The following is a 17,500-nucleotide window of genomic DNA, read 5'->3' on the forward strand; positions in this document are numbered from 1 at the left end:
CACCACCACCACCACCATCATCATCATCATTATGATCGTTTTTCGCATAACCACCATCTAAACAGTGTGATCATGATCTTGTCTGCGTATCCATAAATATCATGTTGGTAAACAGAACCACACGTGTCATTTCACCATGGTGGCTTATGTGGGGTGTGTGTGTAAAAAGGAGGGGGGGGCTCTTTCCATGACTCACGTGACTGCTGAGGCACACACACACACACACACACACACACACACACACACACACACACACACACACACACACACACACACACACGCACACGCACACGCACACGCACACATCCACACAACCATACAGTATTTCAGAATGCACAGCTGCAGCAAGATGCCTCCTAAAAATATTGCGAGCAGCCGAGGCAGCGCAGCATTATACGATGGAGCTCTACTGCCCTCCTCAGGATGGTTGTCACTGTCTAACTTTCAACTTTATATTCTGGCCTTCACTGTCAAATCCCACCTGCACGTTACACTACTAAACAGGGCTGTAAATTAAGACCTGGCAACCGGCTATACGCAGTGGTGTACTGGGGATTTTTAAAGCGTGGGTACGTGATTTGTGAGGTCATCAATTAATTAGGCAACCCCCTTTTTGTATTCAAACACGGACAGAAGTTTTCTTTTTTAAATCTCACCTCAGGAGAAGTGTGTGGACTGCGTACCCCCGCGTACCACGCCCACTACACCCCTGGCTATACGCTGGTGAAAATTCTACCAATTTGGCCGGTGGAGAAGAAAATGGTATGACCCACTTTGACCCGTTAGTGAGTGTGTGTTTGGCATATGTTAAAGTCTGTCCGTGCGTATGTGTGTGCAGGTTATTGTGTGTGTGTGCGTGCAGAGAGAGAGAGAGAGAGAGAGAGAGAGAGAGAGAGAGAGAGAGAGAGAGAGAGAGAGAGAGAGAGAGAGAGAATTTGAATGACACTCATGGGGTGGTCACCGAAAGGGCAGCACCAGCCTACCGTGCATGGCACACATGGCACAAGTCAAGAATGGGGTTGGCTGTCTCTCTCCATCATACACACGTGCACACACACATAACTCTGAACAGGATTAAGGAAGTGTTTTGTTACAGTGTGTGTGTGTGTGTGTGTGTGTGTGTGTGTGTGTGTGTGTGTGTGTGTGTGTGTGTGTGTGTGTGTGTGTGTGTGCGTGTGCGTGTGTGTGTGCGTGTGTGCGTGCGTGTGTGTAGATGTCTGTTTGTGCATACTTGACTTGATTTCTAATGCAACTTCCCCCACCCCCTGCGCCTCTGAATACATTTCTCTTTGTGCCCCTCGACACCTACATTTACAGACACACTCACACTGGTCAGTAAAGTTCAGCTGTCTGCTTAGCTGTGCATGGAGGGGTTAGTAAGGTAGAGCGGTTGTCTAGAGCAGTGCTACCCAAACTGTGGGCTGGGACCCCTTGGGGGGTCACCGAGATACTACAGGGAGGCTCGCAGACAGAAAAAAACGGGGGCTCGCTTATAAGGCAGATACATCTTTTTAGGTCTACTTTTCTTTTGAGTATAAAATTAGAATTTAGCAATATTAACAGACAAATAATGTTTGTCGTTTTGGGTGGTGGGGTCGCGAAAATATTCGTAGGTGCAAAAGGGGGTCCCAGCAGAAAAAGTTTGTGAACCACTGGTCAGTAAAATTCAGCTGTCTGCTTAGCTGTGCATGGGTGGGTTAGGAAGGGAGAGAGGTTGTCTATTGGGTGCAGAACAACCCCCAAATACCCCCCCCCCCCCAATCAGCTGTTGCTGACATTTCTGCACTGTCTCCTGTCTATTGCCACAGTCTGTCTCAGTGTCCCCTCTGATGCCTGTCTTCTCTGCCTGCTGTGTTTGCGCTGTAACTGCCCTATCTCCAGCAGTAGCTGTGTTCTCTCCCAAAAAGTATCCGTGTTAGGCCTCATTCACACTGTGTGGAGGTGGATTCATCTGGTGTCCAAATGCATGCAGACATGATAAGGCCTTACACACCAGGGGAAGCTGACAAGTTGTGCCAGACTCAGGAAGTGAGGGGGCCCAGAATCGGATCCTCATTGCATTTATTGCATAGGGGGGCCCTCTCAGATGACTTTGTCCTGGGTCCGGCCAAAGCTGTCAGCGGCCCTGCGAACAAGCCATCAAATCCGAGCAGTAGCTGTGGAAAATAGAAATAAAGTCTAACCCCATTAGCAGTGGCGATTCTCCACCAGTCAATGACAAAAGACCAACAAAGGTCGGCGTCTGCGCCTTGAACTTGATACTCGTGTATTGCTTGGTGCGAGCACTCGCAAAAAGTAGTAATCACTCAAGATTATGGAAACTACTGGAGACATTGAGAATGGACTAGCTCCGAAACGTCTGTCTCTCCAGTTAACCTTAGACTTCTGTTGTTTAATTTCGGCTTCAATACACTTTTTCACACAAGTCTTGTGTGCGCCTCCTTTTTTCCATTATCTTGAGTGATTCTCCACCAGTCGCCATGCTCTATTTGAGTTTGGTAGCTGTGCTCTCCATAGCACTCAGCGAGCGTACAGTGTAAGCCCCATTCAATCTCATACCCCCTTTTGGCCTGTTTATCATTCCCCTTCTCCACTTCTCTTCTCTTCTCCACTTCTGTCACCTGTATGGTATCTGGGCTTCTCTATTTCTCTCTCTCTCTCTCTCTCTCTCTCTCTCTCTCTCTCTCTCTCTCTCTCTCTCTATCTTTCTTTCTTGCTCACACTCATTCTCCTCTTCACTTCCACGCTCACTGCCGCTTGGCTCGGTCCTTTCGGGCATTCCTCAGATATCTCCGCAGGGCTAAAATAAGAAACGCTGCTGCCCGACACCCGCTCTCACCCCTGTGCCAACCCTCTCCCCCCCCCCCCCCCCCCTTCCATACTCCCTCTCCTCTAGCCCAGTGGTTCCTAAACTTTTCCCCTTGCGCACCCACTTGTACATTTCAATGTGGTTCGCGCATCCCCTAAGCAAATGTTTTGATGTACTTATGGCCACTCAAATATGGCTTCACTGCACAAATCATTGCACATTATACAGAGTCATTTAGGGAATCCTCATTTCCAATAGACTTGATGTTTCTTCAAGAATACAATTGACCATACAATTAAAAACTACTTCAATTTAATTCAACAATGCTGTATAAAAACACACATATTGCTCAATTCAGGTTGCGCACCCCCTTGTGGCAGGCCACGCACCCCAGTTTGGGAAACCCTGCTAGCCCACTCTACCCCTTCCACGCTACTGTGAGAGTGTGAGGGGGGTTGTGGTGGTGGTGGTGTTTCGAGGTGGTTGGAGGTGAGGGTTGAGGGTGTTTGGTAGGGGGTGTTAGGAGGAGGACCCAAGCAAATGTCCAGAGAGACAACCCACCCACCCTCTCCACCCTCTCCACCACTCTCAGCCAGTGGGACCAACATATCCCACACTCAGCACAGCTAGGATTGCACTCCTAGACAACGACTACTGACCAGAAGCATTAGCTGATAGAGCACTTTATTGTGTCTTTTTTAATCGTTTACTTGTGTATTTATATGTATGCTATAATAGTTGAGTATGGAGTGTATGGTAAGGCTAGACTAGAGACGGTGGGGGCTGGTTCCCCCAACAACCGTCGCCTGTGACAGACAGCCGTAGAGGAAGGGAGACAGGAAAGAAGGAAAGACAGAAAGAAAGAAAGAAAGAAAGAAAGAAAGAAAGAAAGAAAGAAAGAAAGAAAGAAAGAAAGAAAGAAAGAAAGAAAGAAAGAAAGTCAATGAAAAGGCTGTTGAAGAAAGAAAAGAAAAAAGGACATTTTTGTAAGCGTTGAGAGTGGCCATGTCTAACGGCTATCGCACCATCTCGCAGCACCTGACGGACCTGAAGAAGGAGAACTTCAGCCTGAAGCTCCGCATCTACTTCCTGGAGGAGCGCTTCCAGCAGAACTTCCACGACAGCAGCAGCGAGGATGTGCATCGCACGGTCAGTCTGTGTTTTTTTTTTCTTTTTGGATGTTTATTAGGACGTGTGTGTGCATATGTGTTTCTAAATGTGTCTGTTAATGTTTATATGCAATAATTTGCATGCGCAAATGTGTGTGTGTGTGTGTGTGTGTGTGTGTGTGTGTGTGTGTGTGTGTGTGTGTGTGTGTATGTGTGTGTATGTGTGTGTGTGTATGTGTGTGTGTGTGTGTGTTTGTAAACATGTGTGTTTTTCTATGCAATAGTGAGTGTGTGCGTGTGCGTGCGTGTGCGTGTGCGTGCGTGCGTGTGTTTCTACGTCACAGATAATGTTTCAACACACTATAATGTGACAAAATAATGCATTCATGAGCATATAACCTGCAAATGTGTTATGTGTATCACATGGTGTGTGTGTGTGTGTGTGTGTGGGGGGGGTGATGTGTGTGATGTGTACACGTCTTTCTATGTCGCTGATCTATGCATGGCCTGCATTAGCAGACCTGAATGTATGAATGAGATGGCGTGGTGTTGAGCCTTGGCTGTAGCCTATATTTATACCTCCTGTACGTGCCCTGCTGGAGATATGCCTGGCTGATGTTTCAGAAGTTCATAGGTGTTGATGCGCAGTGGCAGGTGCATGTTCTTTAGGCCAGCGTCTGTTTAGTGTGGACAGATTGATGCTATGATGATTCTGAAAGGTCTGAAATGATTTTAACGTTCCCATACAATGTTTTAATGCAGGACTCAATATATTGCAAACCTTAAATCTAAAATCACATGCATTCATAATCATGTGCATGGTTCAATGAAAGGGTTTTCATGAGAGGATTTGCATTAGAGGTTATGCATTCATGTTAGTATAAATAGTGTTTGTGTAATGTGCATGTCCTCTGTGCACTCCTTTGTTTGTTTGTTGTTGTTTCCATTGGGCTGATAGAGCCCAATGCATCATGGGTAGTGATGGTTTAGAAGGGTTAGTTTAGTAGATGTATGCAGTCAGATCACAGATCACTGCCAGGTGCGGGACAGAAACATACAACTTGCTTGGCTGGTGCATTGGAGATGCCCCACAAATCTCTGATAAAAAAAAAGACTATGAAGCTTGCTCACTGACCATTTCGGGTTAACTTTATCGCCATGGTGCAGCACAGTGAAGCGTCATATTAAAGTTAAAGTTAAAGTTCATATTAAAACATACAAGGTTTACGGTATGTGCAGTAGTTTCATACCAAGACAGAAATTTATCAGTGAGAGAGAAAGTAAAGGTCCGTTCAGTGAAGCTTCACGATAAAGTTTATATTAAAGCATACATCGTTTCCATCATTTCCATGCCGTCCTGAAGAACAATCTGGTGGGTCAAAATGTTGTATGTTTTAAATAAACATTATTGTGGAGATTCAGTGTGCAGACTTTAACCATCACTCTCTAATGTTCATTGAGACTCATCAGTGCTGCTGAGTGAATCTAGTTACCGTGGTGATGGAAGTTGACACCGGGACACAGCTGTCTGTTTGTCGGTGCACTTATTACCAAGTGGAGAAAGACGACACCAAAATCCATAGTCATATATACATCGAACCTTTCAGTCAGTCTGACCAAGGGCTGTCCACATGACACCTTGTTTACATCCTTGCACCCTTACAGAAGGCTACACTCAGTTTTGTAGTATACATAGAATGCAGGACCATTACAGTAAATATATTATAATCTGTGCTAGGAAAATAAACCACACACATATTGCACACTCGTGAAGGCATCTATTCAATTTATTGTCTAGGTTTTTGAGTTTGACCATTTGGAGTTTGACCATTTGAGTATGAAGGAAATAACACTGTACTGCACACATTGCATTGAAGAAGGCAGCAGTGAAATGCAAATAATCCAAATGAAGTAAAAGGTCTTCTTAGAGATGTTTTTAAGAGATCTAATACAAAGCACAGAGGGAGCACAATGTGACAAAGTTTAGTATACATTTGAAAACCGTCAATGCTTCTGTTGTCATCACCCCGCTACACAAAGGGTAATTTTAAGAGAGCGATAACGTCACATTGGTTCTCTATCTGCTATCTATTCTTTACCAGATGACGTGCACATATGGAGGCATAACTCACTTCACCCGCCCGCCAAAACCTGTTGTAGTGAAGCATGTCAGTGCGCTGATAGGTCAAGGCAAAAACTGGCCGTCAAAAGAGTACAGGTCAAACAGAAACCCTTTCTTGAGTTTAAAATAAAAAGTCACTCAGACTTCAGTTCTCAGTTAAAGGCCGTAAATCCCGTTTTATATGCTAGTTTTATGGCGCACGCTTCAAATAAAACGTCTGGTAATCCCGAGTTACCTTATGGAAAATGCATCTATTGTAAGAATATTCTCCACATTTTCTGGAAATAAAAAAGAGACTTATTTTTGACTGGATTTATCGTCGCAGCTTTAGGTCAGACGGATAGCAAATTACTCGGTGAGGTTTCGACGTTGACAGTTTCCATGGCTGTGGGGTTCTCATATCAGTAATGTGTTGGCGCTGCAGTTTGTCATGCAGGCCATTCATGTCAGGACTGGGGCACTGTAGTATCTCTACCTCTACTGCTACACGCTACAGTTACTGAAGGACTATATCTGTGCTACAGGGTACAGTTACACTGTATACTGTAAAGGAGAGTGGAGGATAGGACTGTGAATATTTAGGCTACTAGTAGATAGTAACAATCATTTATAATAATAATAAAATTGAATATCCTGCTCTCTGACGTGTGTGTGTGCGCATGCGTGTGTGCATACGTATATACGTGCATGTCTGTGTCTGTGTATGTGTCTGTCTCCTCATGGTCAGTGATGCGTTTGAGGGAGCAAGAGACAGATGAGGAGTCTGTGTGTGTGTGTGTGTGTGTGTGTGTGTGTGGGGGGGGTCGATCAGGCGTGTTTTGTTACCTTATCAGGCTAATCCACCTTGATAGCCAAGCCCACTGACCTACTTACACACAAACACACACACACACACAAACACACACACACACACACACACACACACACACACACACACACACACACACACACACACACACACACACACACACACACACACACACACACACACACACACACACACACACACACACACATGGTCAAACCCATGAGCTAACATGCCCACTTCCATGCACATTTGAGCACACATATCTTCATGTCGGCACACACACACATATACAGAGACAGGAGTTGTAAATAAACAGTAGCCACTGTAATTTGTGCATAATGATCGTACAGCTAAAATAAAAGATGATGGGGTTAAACCTCAGCAACCGTGAGTGTATTGTCACTCTAAGAATAAAGTCACATGCGCTTGCTCAAATCACACTCCTAACACACACAGATGCACGCACACACACACACTCACACACACACACAGATGCACGCTCGCACGCACGCATGCATGCACACACACTCTAAGAATATGGGTTCATGAGCTATCACAAAGCTTGCTCCTAATTCCACACGTCTTGCCAACAGCACTGGAATTCTCCAGCCGGGTTAAAAGCAGCTCTGCTGTTGCTGAGGTGGACGGGCTACAGTCTGGGGTGAATGAGTAGACGTGTGTGTGTGTGTGTGTGTGTGTGTGTGTGTGTGTGTGTGTGTGTGTGTGTGTGTGTGTGTGTGTGTGTGTGTGTGTGTGTGTGTTGTGTGTGTACGTGTGTGTGTGTGTGTGTGTGTGTGTGTGTGTGTGTGTGTGTGTGTGTGTGTGTGTGTGTGTACGTGTGTGTGTGTGTGTGTGTGTGTGTGTGTGTGTGTGTGTGTGTGTGTGTGTGTGTGTGTGTGTGTGTGTCTGTGTGTCTGTGTGTCTGTGTGTGTGAGACGTAGAGACAGAGATAGGCAGACAAGGAAAAAGTGCATCTATGAGACAGTGTTTGTATGCATGAGTAAATTCATGTTTGTGCATGTCCGCATGTGCATTTTGTGTCTGTGTGTGTCAGTTTGGTTGTGTTCGATGTGACCGTGTCACTGATTCTACGTTTCGAGTGCGCTTTTTGCAAACGCAAAATGTCAATTATCAGTATTGTTTTTCAAATAAATGACCTAGATGTTTCCATAGTGTATACATTTAAATACTCTAATGAAACCGAACATTTGCTTGATTATTTTGTCAACAGTGTTATGGACAAATACTATGTCATTTCAAACATATATAAAAATACTACAGAGTTGAAACAACATACGTTTGAAAGTGCTTATGTCCCTTAGTAATAATGTTGTCATTAATCTGTGCAACTGATATAGAAAATGTGATTGTTGAGCTTCATAAGTAGGATTTTATGATTCACTGTGATACAGACTGACACATTTTTCATTATAAATCCCTGTAACGTCTGATTTGAATTTAGTCACCCTCCTTACACAAGACTTCCCTCTCCAGAGATAATCCCTAGTGTCTGTTCATAGGATTTTTCCAACACATAAGGGATCAATAGCACAAAAACACTTTCAAAACAGTCAACCGTGTTACTCAACTGTGTTACAGTCAACAGTGCAGGGGAACAAGTCGGCACTTTTTTAGGAGAAAAAAACAGAGCAGACAAACCCATCTCCCTAGATTACAAATTATTTTTGTTTGTTTGTCTATCAATATGGAGATAAATTGGCAAAAACATACTCCTCCTCAACTGTCATAGCTGATGCGTAACACCATTGACGGTAACACGGCTTGACATTTCAGCCATTTTCATGGTGTTGTGCTAACTGAGGACCTCAGAAGTTCCACCACAACACCTTAATCAATTCATGTATTTGCATGCTTTATCTGTGTTTTTCTAGATGTGATTTCCAATTCAGATTCTTATGAATATGTTGATAACACAGTTGACAGGCAATTCTCCCGCTATGAGAATATGAAAAAGAATGGATTAAATTATGGAAGAATGGAGCTCAAAACTTACCAAAAAGTCTTCCCATATCATGCCAAAGAGGATATGACATCACGTGATGTTATTCATATGGCATAAGACCAAACCATTACTGATTTATGGAGGGGGTTTCAGACCGTGACACGGTTAACACAGTTTTCGTGGACACACACAAAATGGCAAATTTCATGTGTAATCATCAAACAGTTTTGTCATATTGTGATGATTACTGTGAATCGACATTTGCAATCGTCTTGGACAAAACAATTTCTTTACATGCTAATATGAAGACTGAATCTGACATTTGTAAAACAGGACGGCATGAAAAACCCAAAACCAGTATTAAGTATTCATTCTTGCTGAGGGAAATAATGTTATGTCTTGACTGTTTGTATTATATGACAGATAAATGTGTGCTAATGTCCAAAACATCATTGGATGCAGTTAATAGTTAGTGGAATTGGCAAATAAAGTCCACGGACTTCAAGCACACACGAATCGTAGAATGACGTGTGTGTGTGTGTGTGTGTGTGTGTGTGTATGTGCATTTGTGTGTATACATGCACGTGTGAGAAAGATCAGACCGGAGTGCAACAGATTTGAGTAGTGTGTGTTGGGGGGGTGTTAGATGTCAAGGGGGGCTCTACAGCAGCTGCTCAGATCCTGTTTTGCTATATATATCCCTTCTCATCCTGCACACACACACACACACACACACACACACACACACACACACACACACACACACACACACACACACACACACACACACACACACACACACACACACACACACACACACACACACACACACACACACACACACACACACACACACACACACACACACACGTGATTGCTGCAGAGGGAACTACTGTCCCGTGTCTGTTACCCTAGCCCACTGACCGTGTTTTGACACGTTTAGCTTCCAACTATGAAATCTCATGCATACAAACATTGCAGCTTCAAAAAAAGAAGAAGCAGCCGCAATAGCATATTAACCAGCATACGTACATACAGTATTGTGTAGGCCTATATGTATTTATATTCATACTCTACATGACAAATTCCTTGTACTGTGTATGCAAGTATACTTAGCCAATAAAGCTGATTCTGAGGAATAACCATATCAACCTAGTCAATTGTGACATTATACAATACAGTGTATACATAAATAGCTGAAATAGTAAGCACCTGAAATGGTAAATAACTGAAGTAATGTTGTCTTTTGTTTTGCAGAATATTGAGTTGAAAGTTGAAGTGGAGAGTCTGAAACAAGAACTGCAGGAGAAACAGCAACTACTGGATGAAGCACAGTGAGTGAAACACACACACACACACACACACACACACACACACACACACACACACACACACACACACACACACACACACACACACACAGCTTTTAACAAAGAACTGTTCTATGTTTTGTCAGATTTCCCTCAGCTGGTTTTGTTTTCTGCGCGGAAAGACAGCTTTTACACTCGGCAGACACATTTGCTGTGATTTCCTTTAAATCAAAGGAGAAATAGTAGCACGGGGGTGGAGATAAAAGAGTGGAATAGAGGACAGCGAGTGGAGGAGTGGAGGATTGGGATAGAGCAATAAAGGGATGTAGAGTGGCGTAGTAATAACGGGTTGTAGAAGAGCAGAGGAATGAAGGGTAGAAAAGTGGAGAAGTGTAGTAATGGAGGGATGTGAAGGACTAGATGAGTGGCGGATTAGGAAGGAGAGAAGTGGAGGGTGCAGAATGAAGGAAAGGGATAAGCGGAGGTGTAGAGGAATAAAGGGATGTAGAGGTGCATACTGTAGGAATGAAAGAAGATGCAGACGCAGAGAGGTGGAGGGGCAGAAGAATTAAGGAAAAGGAGGCCGAGAGGGAGAGAAGTCAGGGAAAAGTAGAGCCGTAGATTACAAGAATAAAGGGATTTGAAGACCTAGACTAGAAGAATGAAGCGCAGGGAATTGCTGACACAGATTTACGGGAGGAGTGTTTGGGTGTGTACTAGATGAATAAAGGGATGTGGAGGGCTAGAGGAGTGGTATGGAGGGAGGAGACGTGGAGAGGTAGAGAAGTGTGGAGGGCCAGAGGACAGGAATGGAGAGATGGAAAGACAACAGAGACGCCTGAGACAACAGGCTGGAATTTCTGCTAATCTGCGCTTTTGTTGCGTCTGCTAGCCAGATTCCTGCTGCTCAGACTGTCTGACACCCCCCCCCCCCACACACACACACACACACACGCACACCACACAGACACCTCCCTTCACATGCATACACACACACACACACACACACACACACACACACACACACACACACACACACACACACACACACACACACACACACACACACACACACACACACACACACACACACGTCAATGTCTTTGTCTTTCTCTCTCCCTCTCTGACTCTTTCATGCTCTCCCTGTCTCTTTTTCATACAATCTAGCAAAGCTGTGCCTTTCACTGTTACTCTCTCCAACACAATCTCTCTCTCTCTGTCTCTCTTTCACTTTTGTGCACCTTCACGTACCACCATTCCGTCATGTTCCGTGCTGAAAGGCCTAGGTGGTAAATGTATAATTTAAAACTGACATCTCTGTAGCTTATACTTCATACCTATTCTCTCACGTTTATCTTTATGTCTCTAACATTAACTTTTCTACACCTCAACACCACCACAACCATGATCCCGCTGTCCCCCTATAAAAAGCGCATGACTACACAGTACAGCTCCTGCTTCTGTTGTCATTGTGGTCTTGCAGTGATTGTGGTGAGATGAGGTCAGGATGCACTGATGTTACTCATCTTTCTATCTCAGTTTGACACAAACACACACGTACACAGACCGACACACAGACAAGCGTGCACACACACACACACACACACACACACACACACACACACACACACACACACACACACACACACACACACACACACACACACACACACACACACACACACACACACACACACACACACACACACACACACACACACACACACACACACACACACACACACAAACACACACACACACACAGGTGCCAACATTCTCTGATAGTTACTCCACAGGGTATGAAACATCTACTCCTTATTTGGCATTTTTCAGAGCCGACACAATAGTTATGCTCCCTTAGAAACCCATATCAAAGATGACAGCCTTTCATATTCTTATTTCCAGAAACATGTTTTAGATATCATCAGGAATTTAATTTTCTGGCTTCATTAGATTGCAATACCTCAAAATCAACTCCAGTAAGTTTCCGTTTTCAGTCTGTCAGAGAACGGTGCCTGTGGCAATTCCCACACCTAATCTCAAACCCACTGACGTGTTCGCGCCAAAAATCACATCAATCGGGAAACGAAAATTAAACTTGATGAGAGCGAACCATGACGACAGCATAGACGTCAGAAGGTTCATCTTGGTTCAACGCGGTAAAATAAACAACGAACGCTCACATTTGCAAGTTTGAATTTTTGCCTCGGTGTTCAATGCCAATCGTTGTGTGTTGACAGGACGTCTGCAGAGAACTTGACCAATGGCAATGCGGCGGAGGCGGAGCGTCGCTGTGAGGAGCTCCAGCGTTCCACCAGACACCGTCAGGATGCGCTGGAGGCCAAAGTACAAGCACTGGAGGAGGTAAAACACATGCACACACACGCACACGCACACGCACACGCACACACACACACACACACACACACACACACACACACACACACACACACACACACACACACACACACACACACACACACACACACACACACACACACACACACACACATGCAGAGATACACACACACCGCTTATAGAAAACCTTGTGCTTATATAAGTATACTTATGCTTATATAGAAGTCAACATATACAGCAGTGTAGTTGTATGCAAACATAAACATAAATCGTAGCCGCATAATAGTTGAAAAGTTAACTACCATAGTACTATACTACTATAACATAACACAGGGCCTTTAGTGATGCACTACAACTTGGTCATTACCATTCTGGTAACAGCAAATGTATAACGCCATGTCTTAACAGATTAGCATAATAGTCCTTGTTAAAGGTAGTAGCTGTCAATGATGAAGGATAATTCACGCACAAATCCTTGACCTCATGCTTTTGCATGTGTGTGTGACTTACTAGGAAGCCAGGCTAGCCCACGCTGAGGCTGAGAGGTTGGCCTCGGCGCTGGCAAGCGAGTCTACACATGCCCAGAGCCTGGAGAGAGAGATGATGGAGAGAGAGGAAGAGGAGAGGGAGAAGAAAACAGCACTGGGGACCCTGGCAGAGAAGGACAGGTAAGCAACACACACACACACACACACACACACACACACACACACACACACACACACACACACACACACACACACACACACACACACACACACACACACACACACACACACACACACACACACTCACACACACCAGGCCGGCCATTGTGGCTAGTAGTTTTCCAAAGTCACTAGCCATTCAGCTATTCTACGAGCCACAATTTTTTTTTAATTTTTTTTAAATCATGCCGCTGTACATCTAACCTCAGAAGATTAGGTTCTCAAAGCAAGAAGATGAGTGCATGGGTTTCTACATGGAAATAAAACAAACAAATAGAAACTGAGTAACGGAGCTTTTTCTTGAACTTAAATACAAACAATTGATACATAAAGGGCAAAGTGAAGAATATACGCTATTTTGATATGTCCAGTCACAGCCAAGTTTTACCAGCATTTGGCTGGTTGGCAGGTGCCAGTGTCAAGCCCTGACACACACACACACACACACACACACACACACACACACACACACACACACACACACACACACACACACACACACACACACACACACACACACACACACACACACACACACACACACACACACAGTCTCTCAATAAGGATGTAAACACATGCATGTATGTGCACTGTGATGGTATGGCCTTCACCAGGGTTGTTAACGTTATTGTCATTCTTTGTTGTTGCAGTCAATAGCGCGGGCACACAGACACAGACACACACACACACACACACACACACACACACACACACGCAAGCACGCACGCACGCACGCACACACACACACACACACACACACACACACACACACACACACACACACACACACACACACACACACACACACACACACACACACACACACAGAGAGTCTCTCGTGAGCTATGAATGTCCTTGCCACTACTGACCTATATGAGTTTGGACAGCGCTGTCAGGACTTTGACATTTAGTTCAGCGGAGTCTGCCAATAGTTCCATCCATCCGCCTCCTGTACAGACAGTTCAGACCTTGAAATAAAATTTTCTCTGTCCGTCCCCCCTCCCCGTCTGTCTGCATCGTAAGCTCTTTCTCCTCATCACCTCCTCAATCTATTTCTGTATCGTGCTCTCTCGTCTACCTGTCACTCTCTCTCTCTCTCTCTCTCGCTCTCTCTCATTGCCTACCTCTCTCATTCTCTCTCTCTCTTTAATACACACATACTGTACATGCATACATGCTTTTACGAAACCCCAATAGAGTGGTTCAAGTCTTAATCATCTTTATTTCTCTGTCTCTCTCTCTCTCTCTCTCTCTCTCTCTCTCTCTCTCTCTCTCTCTCTCTCTCTCTCTATCTATCTATCTATCTATCTATCTATCTCTCTCTCTCTCTATCTATCTATCTATCTATCTATCTATCTATCTATCTATCTATCTATCTATCTATCTATCTATCTATCTATCTATCTATCTCTTTCAGGCTGATAGAGGAGCTGAGGAGCTATGTGAGCAGTACTGAAGCTCAGCTACATCTCATGTCAGAGGAGAAGGATGCTCTCAGGGAACAGGTGCAGGAGTTCTCCTCCACTCTGCAGCAGAGAGAGCAAGAGGCCCAGGTACCGTACACATACACTCAATCCTCCATTTTGTATTTTTGACCACATACAAGGTTTCAGATGCTTGAAGACGTACACGTAGCCCCTGTTATAAAGATGTAATTGTCAGAATGGCAATGACCAAACCATAAAGTATTACGAAAGGGCAATGTCATAAAGCACTACGGCAGCAAAGTCTTTTCAGTGAACAGCACACATTACAAGGCTTAGGCTACAATATATTTTTTCCAAATTGGCTTTAGCTTTGACTTCTACCAGTATAAAAGACTGATACAACATTTTTACTTTATATCTTGCCTATAAAGTTTGTACCAAATTAGCTTGCCTTATGCTGGAATACTGTATGTTCACATGAAACTCGCATGAAGGTCATTCTAGTTTGTAATAGAAAAGATCAGGGGCATTCTCATATCTAATACATGTAGAAGTCATACTGGTATGCTCTCTCATGCAGTATATTTCCACTGTGCCTGTGTTTGTATATGCACTGGACCAGATGGCATCCAAATGAATTTAGTCAAGGCTCAAATTAATCTTTAATTATCAAGTGCTCTTCAGTTCAATTTCTTTCTAAAATTAGCTCACAGTGTTTAATGTATCAACTATCACCCAAGAAATAAACATGCACATGCACAGAGAGGGGGCAATGAGAGAGAAAGAGAGAGAGGGAGAGAGAGAGAGAGAGAGAGAGAGAGAGAGAGAGAGAGAGAGAGAGAGAGAGAGAGAGATAAACCGACAGGGGAGGAAAAAGAGAGAGAGAGAGAGAAAGAGGTGAGAAAGGGGTCCCTCTCATCAATCAGTTGAGTGCAGAAAGCTGATATGATATTTCTCAGTGATTTATGATATGAAGGTTTCGGATACCTGAGTTGGCACGTGAATGCCTAGTGCCCAAATCGGTCTCTGATACACAACACCCCTGTACACCCCCCACCCCCCCCCTCTCTCTCTCTCTCTCACACACACACACACACACACACACACACACACACACACACACACACACACACACACACACACACACACACACACACACACACACACACACACACACACACACACACACACACACACACACACACACACACACACCAACCCCCTAGTCCTAGCCCCTTTTGCAGGTTGCTGGCTGTGGGCAGGGGGGGTGGAAATGGCATGGCACTGTACCCAATAGAGAGAGTAGGTCAGAGAGCCGACTGTATTTATAAACACAGATAGCTAGATGGACAGAATGTGGGTCAGTGGTGTTCGTGCCACTGTCACGTTTGCCTGCCTGAGGGCCTACTGTAGGAGCCAAGCAATCAAACATAGCACAGCATGGGGCAAACGCAGGACAGTAGCTCAGTACACAGACAGCAGGTCAAATGTGTACTGCACTGCCCCCATACTGCAGATTGCAACACATATGACACATGCTTTGCATTGCTACATGTTTACTCTTTGTGTGCTGAAAACACCCAACTCCACACCCTGAAATACACATTAAAATACATCATAAATGCACACAAAAATAAAGTGCATACATGTGATTTTCCCTGATTGATCAGCAACTGATCAAACTTGAAAAGGTACAGTAGGCCTATGCGTAAAACCGCTCCATTATACAAAATCTGAAAGACACAATGTGCTTGGTATTTTTCTCTGATTTTTTGTCCGTTGGCAATGGTAACCCTGTATGTGACCTCAATACTTTCTCTCCTTCCTCAGTTTCCATTGGCGAGCGGCAGGGGAGAGGGTAGCAGCCGCAGAGAGCGAGAGATGCAGGTAGGGGGCGCCCTTTTGACACCTATGCCAGAACCACACACCATGGGCGCATTCTATCATCCGAACTCCCGTCCTCTACCTGTGCTTGTGACGTTGGCCCTTCACTGACGCCCCGCTTCCATGGAGAAAAGAATAAAGTGTTCCCGCTGTCAACCTAGCCACAACAACTTTTGGGGGACTTTTCCCCTTTCAACATTCCGATTGCAAATCAGAAATTGACTTTTGAATTGCAACTTTGGTGAGATATTGAATTAAACTTGTGTTTTCTTGCGACATCATCACGAGGCCACAGGCACAAGGGAGGACTGGAGTGAAGATAATGGAAAGAAGCCCAAGGCCATTACTCCACACTGCTGCCACACAACACAACACAGACATGATAGAGTTGTCATAGACCAATATAGCCCATTGCCAGAGCACACTTGCACTGCTTAGCAGATATGGACAAATCACAACAGTTAATAGCAGCTAAGTGCTTGTAAAATGTAAAAGTGGCATGCCGTTTTCAGACACAAAATATTGTTTTACTGCCCATTATCCAGTTAACTGCAGTATGTGGTGAATTGGCCCATTCATTTGTCAGTGAGTCCTAGAGGTCCAGATTTTGCAATTATTTTGCAGTTATTTTGCAAACCTGCTCCCTTGTAAGGCTGCATGACGTTTGAAGCTTGAGACAGGCAGACACTGTCTGTCGGTCAAGCTCCAAAGCTTGATTCCAGATGGGAAAATAAGAATCAGCTGATTTCAGGCAGATGATGTGCGCTAGCACTTACCAGCTTTTGGAGGTTGTATGCGTCAACAGTGGGGTGGGTGAAAAGTCTTTTCATTGAGCCATGACTGCTTTGGTATGAGGACACTGGGTTGTGTCCACTCACACACACATGCAGTTGTGCTCACTGCAATCCACAATCCAGACAGTGCAATACATAGGTTGAGCTGTACTGTTTTGTTTCCTGTATAGTGCACAATGTAGTTAAAAAGGGAATATTTTAGATATGTG

The 17,500-nt window shown here is 44.4% G+C and overlaps 1 protein-coding gene across 3 annotated transcripts in view; it reads left to right on the forward strand.

Annotated features, from left to right (window-relative positions):
* pde4dip (phosphodiesterase 4D interacting protein) overlaps positions 1-17,500 on the forward strand; it is a 151,938-nt gene that overhangs the window by 62,104 nt on the left and 72,334 nt on the right. For 2 of the 3 annotated variants that reach the window (XM_063201281.1, XM_063201282.1), the window contains exons 4-9: positions 3,845-3,958; positions 10,069-10,145; positions 12,362-12,485; positions 12,993-13,147; positions 14,604-14,739; positions 16,444-16,500. In XM_063201281.1, the coding sequence (XP_063057351.1) occupies positions 3,845-3,958; positions 10,069-10,145; positions 12,362-12,485; positions 12,993-13,147; positions 14,604-14,739; positions 16,444-16,500 (663 nt within the window). Of the gene's footprint in view, positions 1-3,346; positions 3,959-10,068; positions 10,146-12,361; positions 12,486-12,992; positions 13,148-14,603; positions 14,740-16,443; positions 16,501-17,500 lie in introns of those variants that run through there. The other variant, XM_063201283.1, reaches the window with a different exon arrangement.

This window comes from Engraulis encrasicolus, chromosome 6 (assembly GCF_034702125.1).
Source record: "Engraulis encrasicolus isolate BLACKSEA-1 chromosome 6, IST_EnEncr_1.0, whole genome shotgun sequence".
In the NCBI taxonomy this organism is placed as follows: domain Eukaryota; kingdom Metazoa; phylum Chordata; class Actinopteri; order Clupeiformes; family Engraulidae; genus Engraulis; species Engraulis encrasicolus.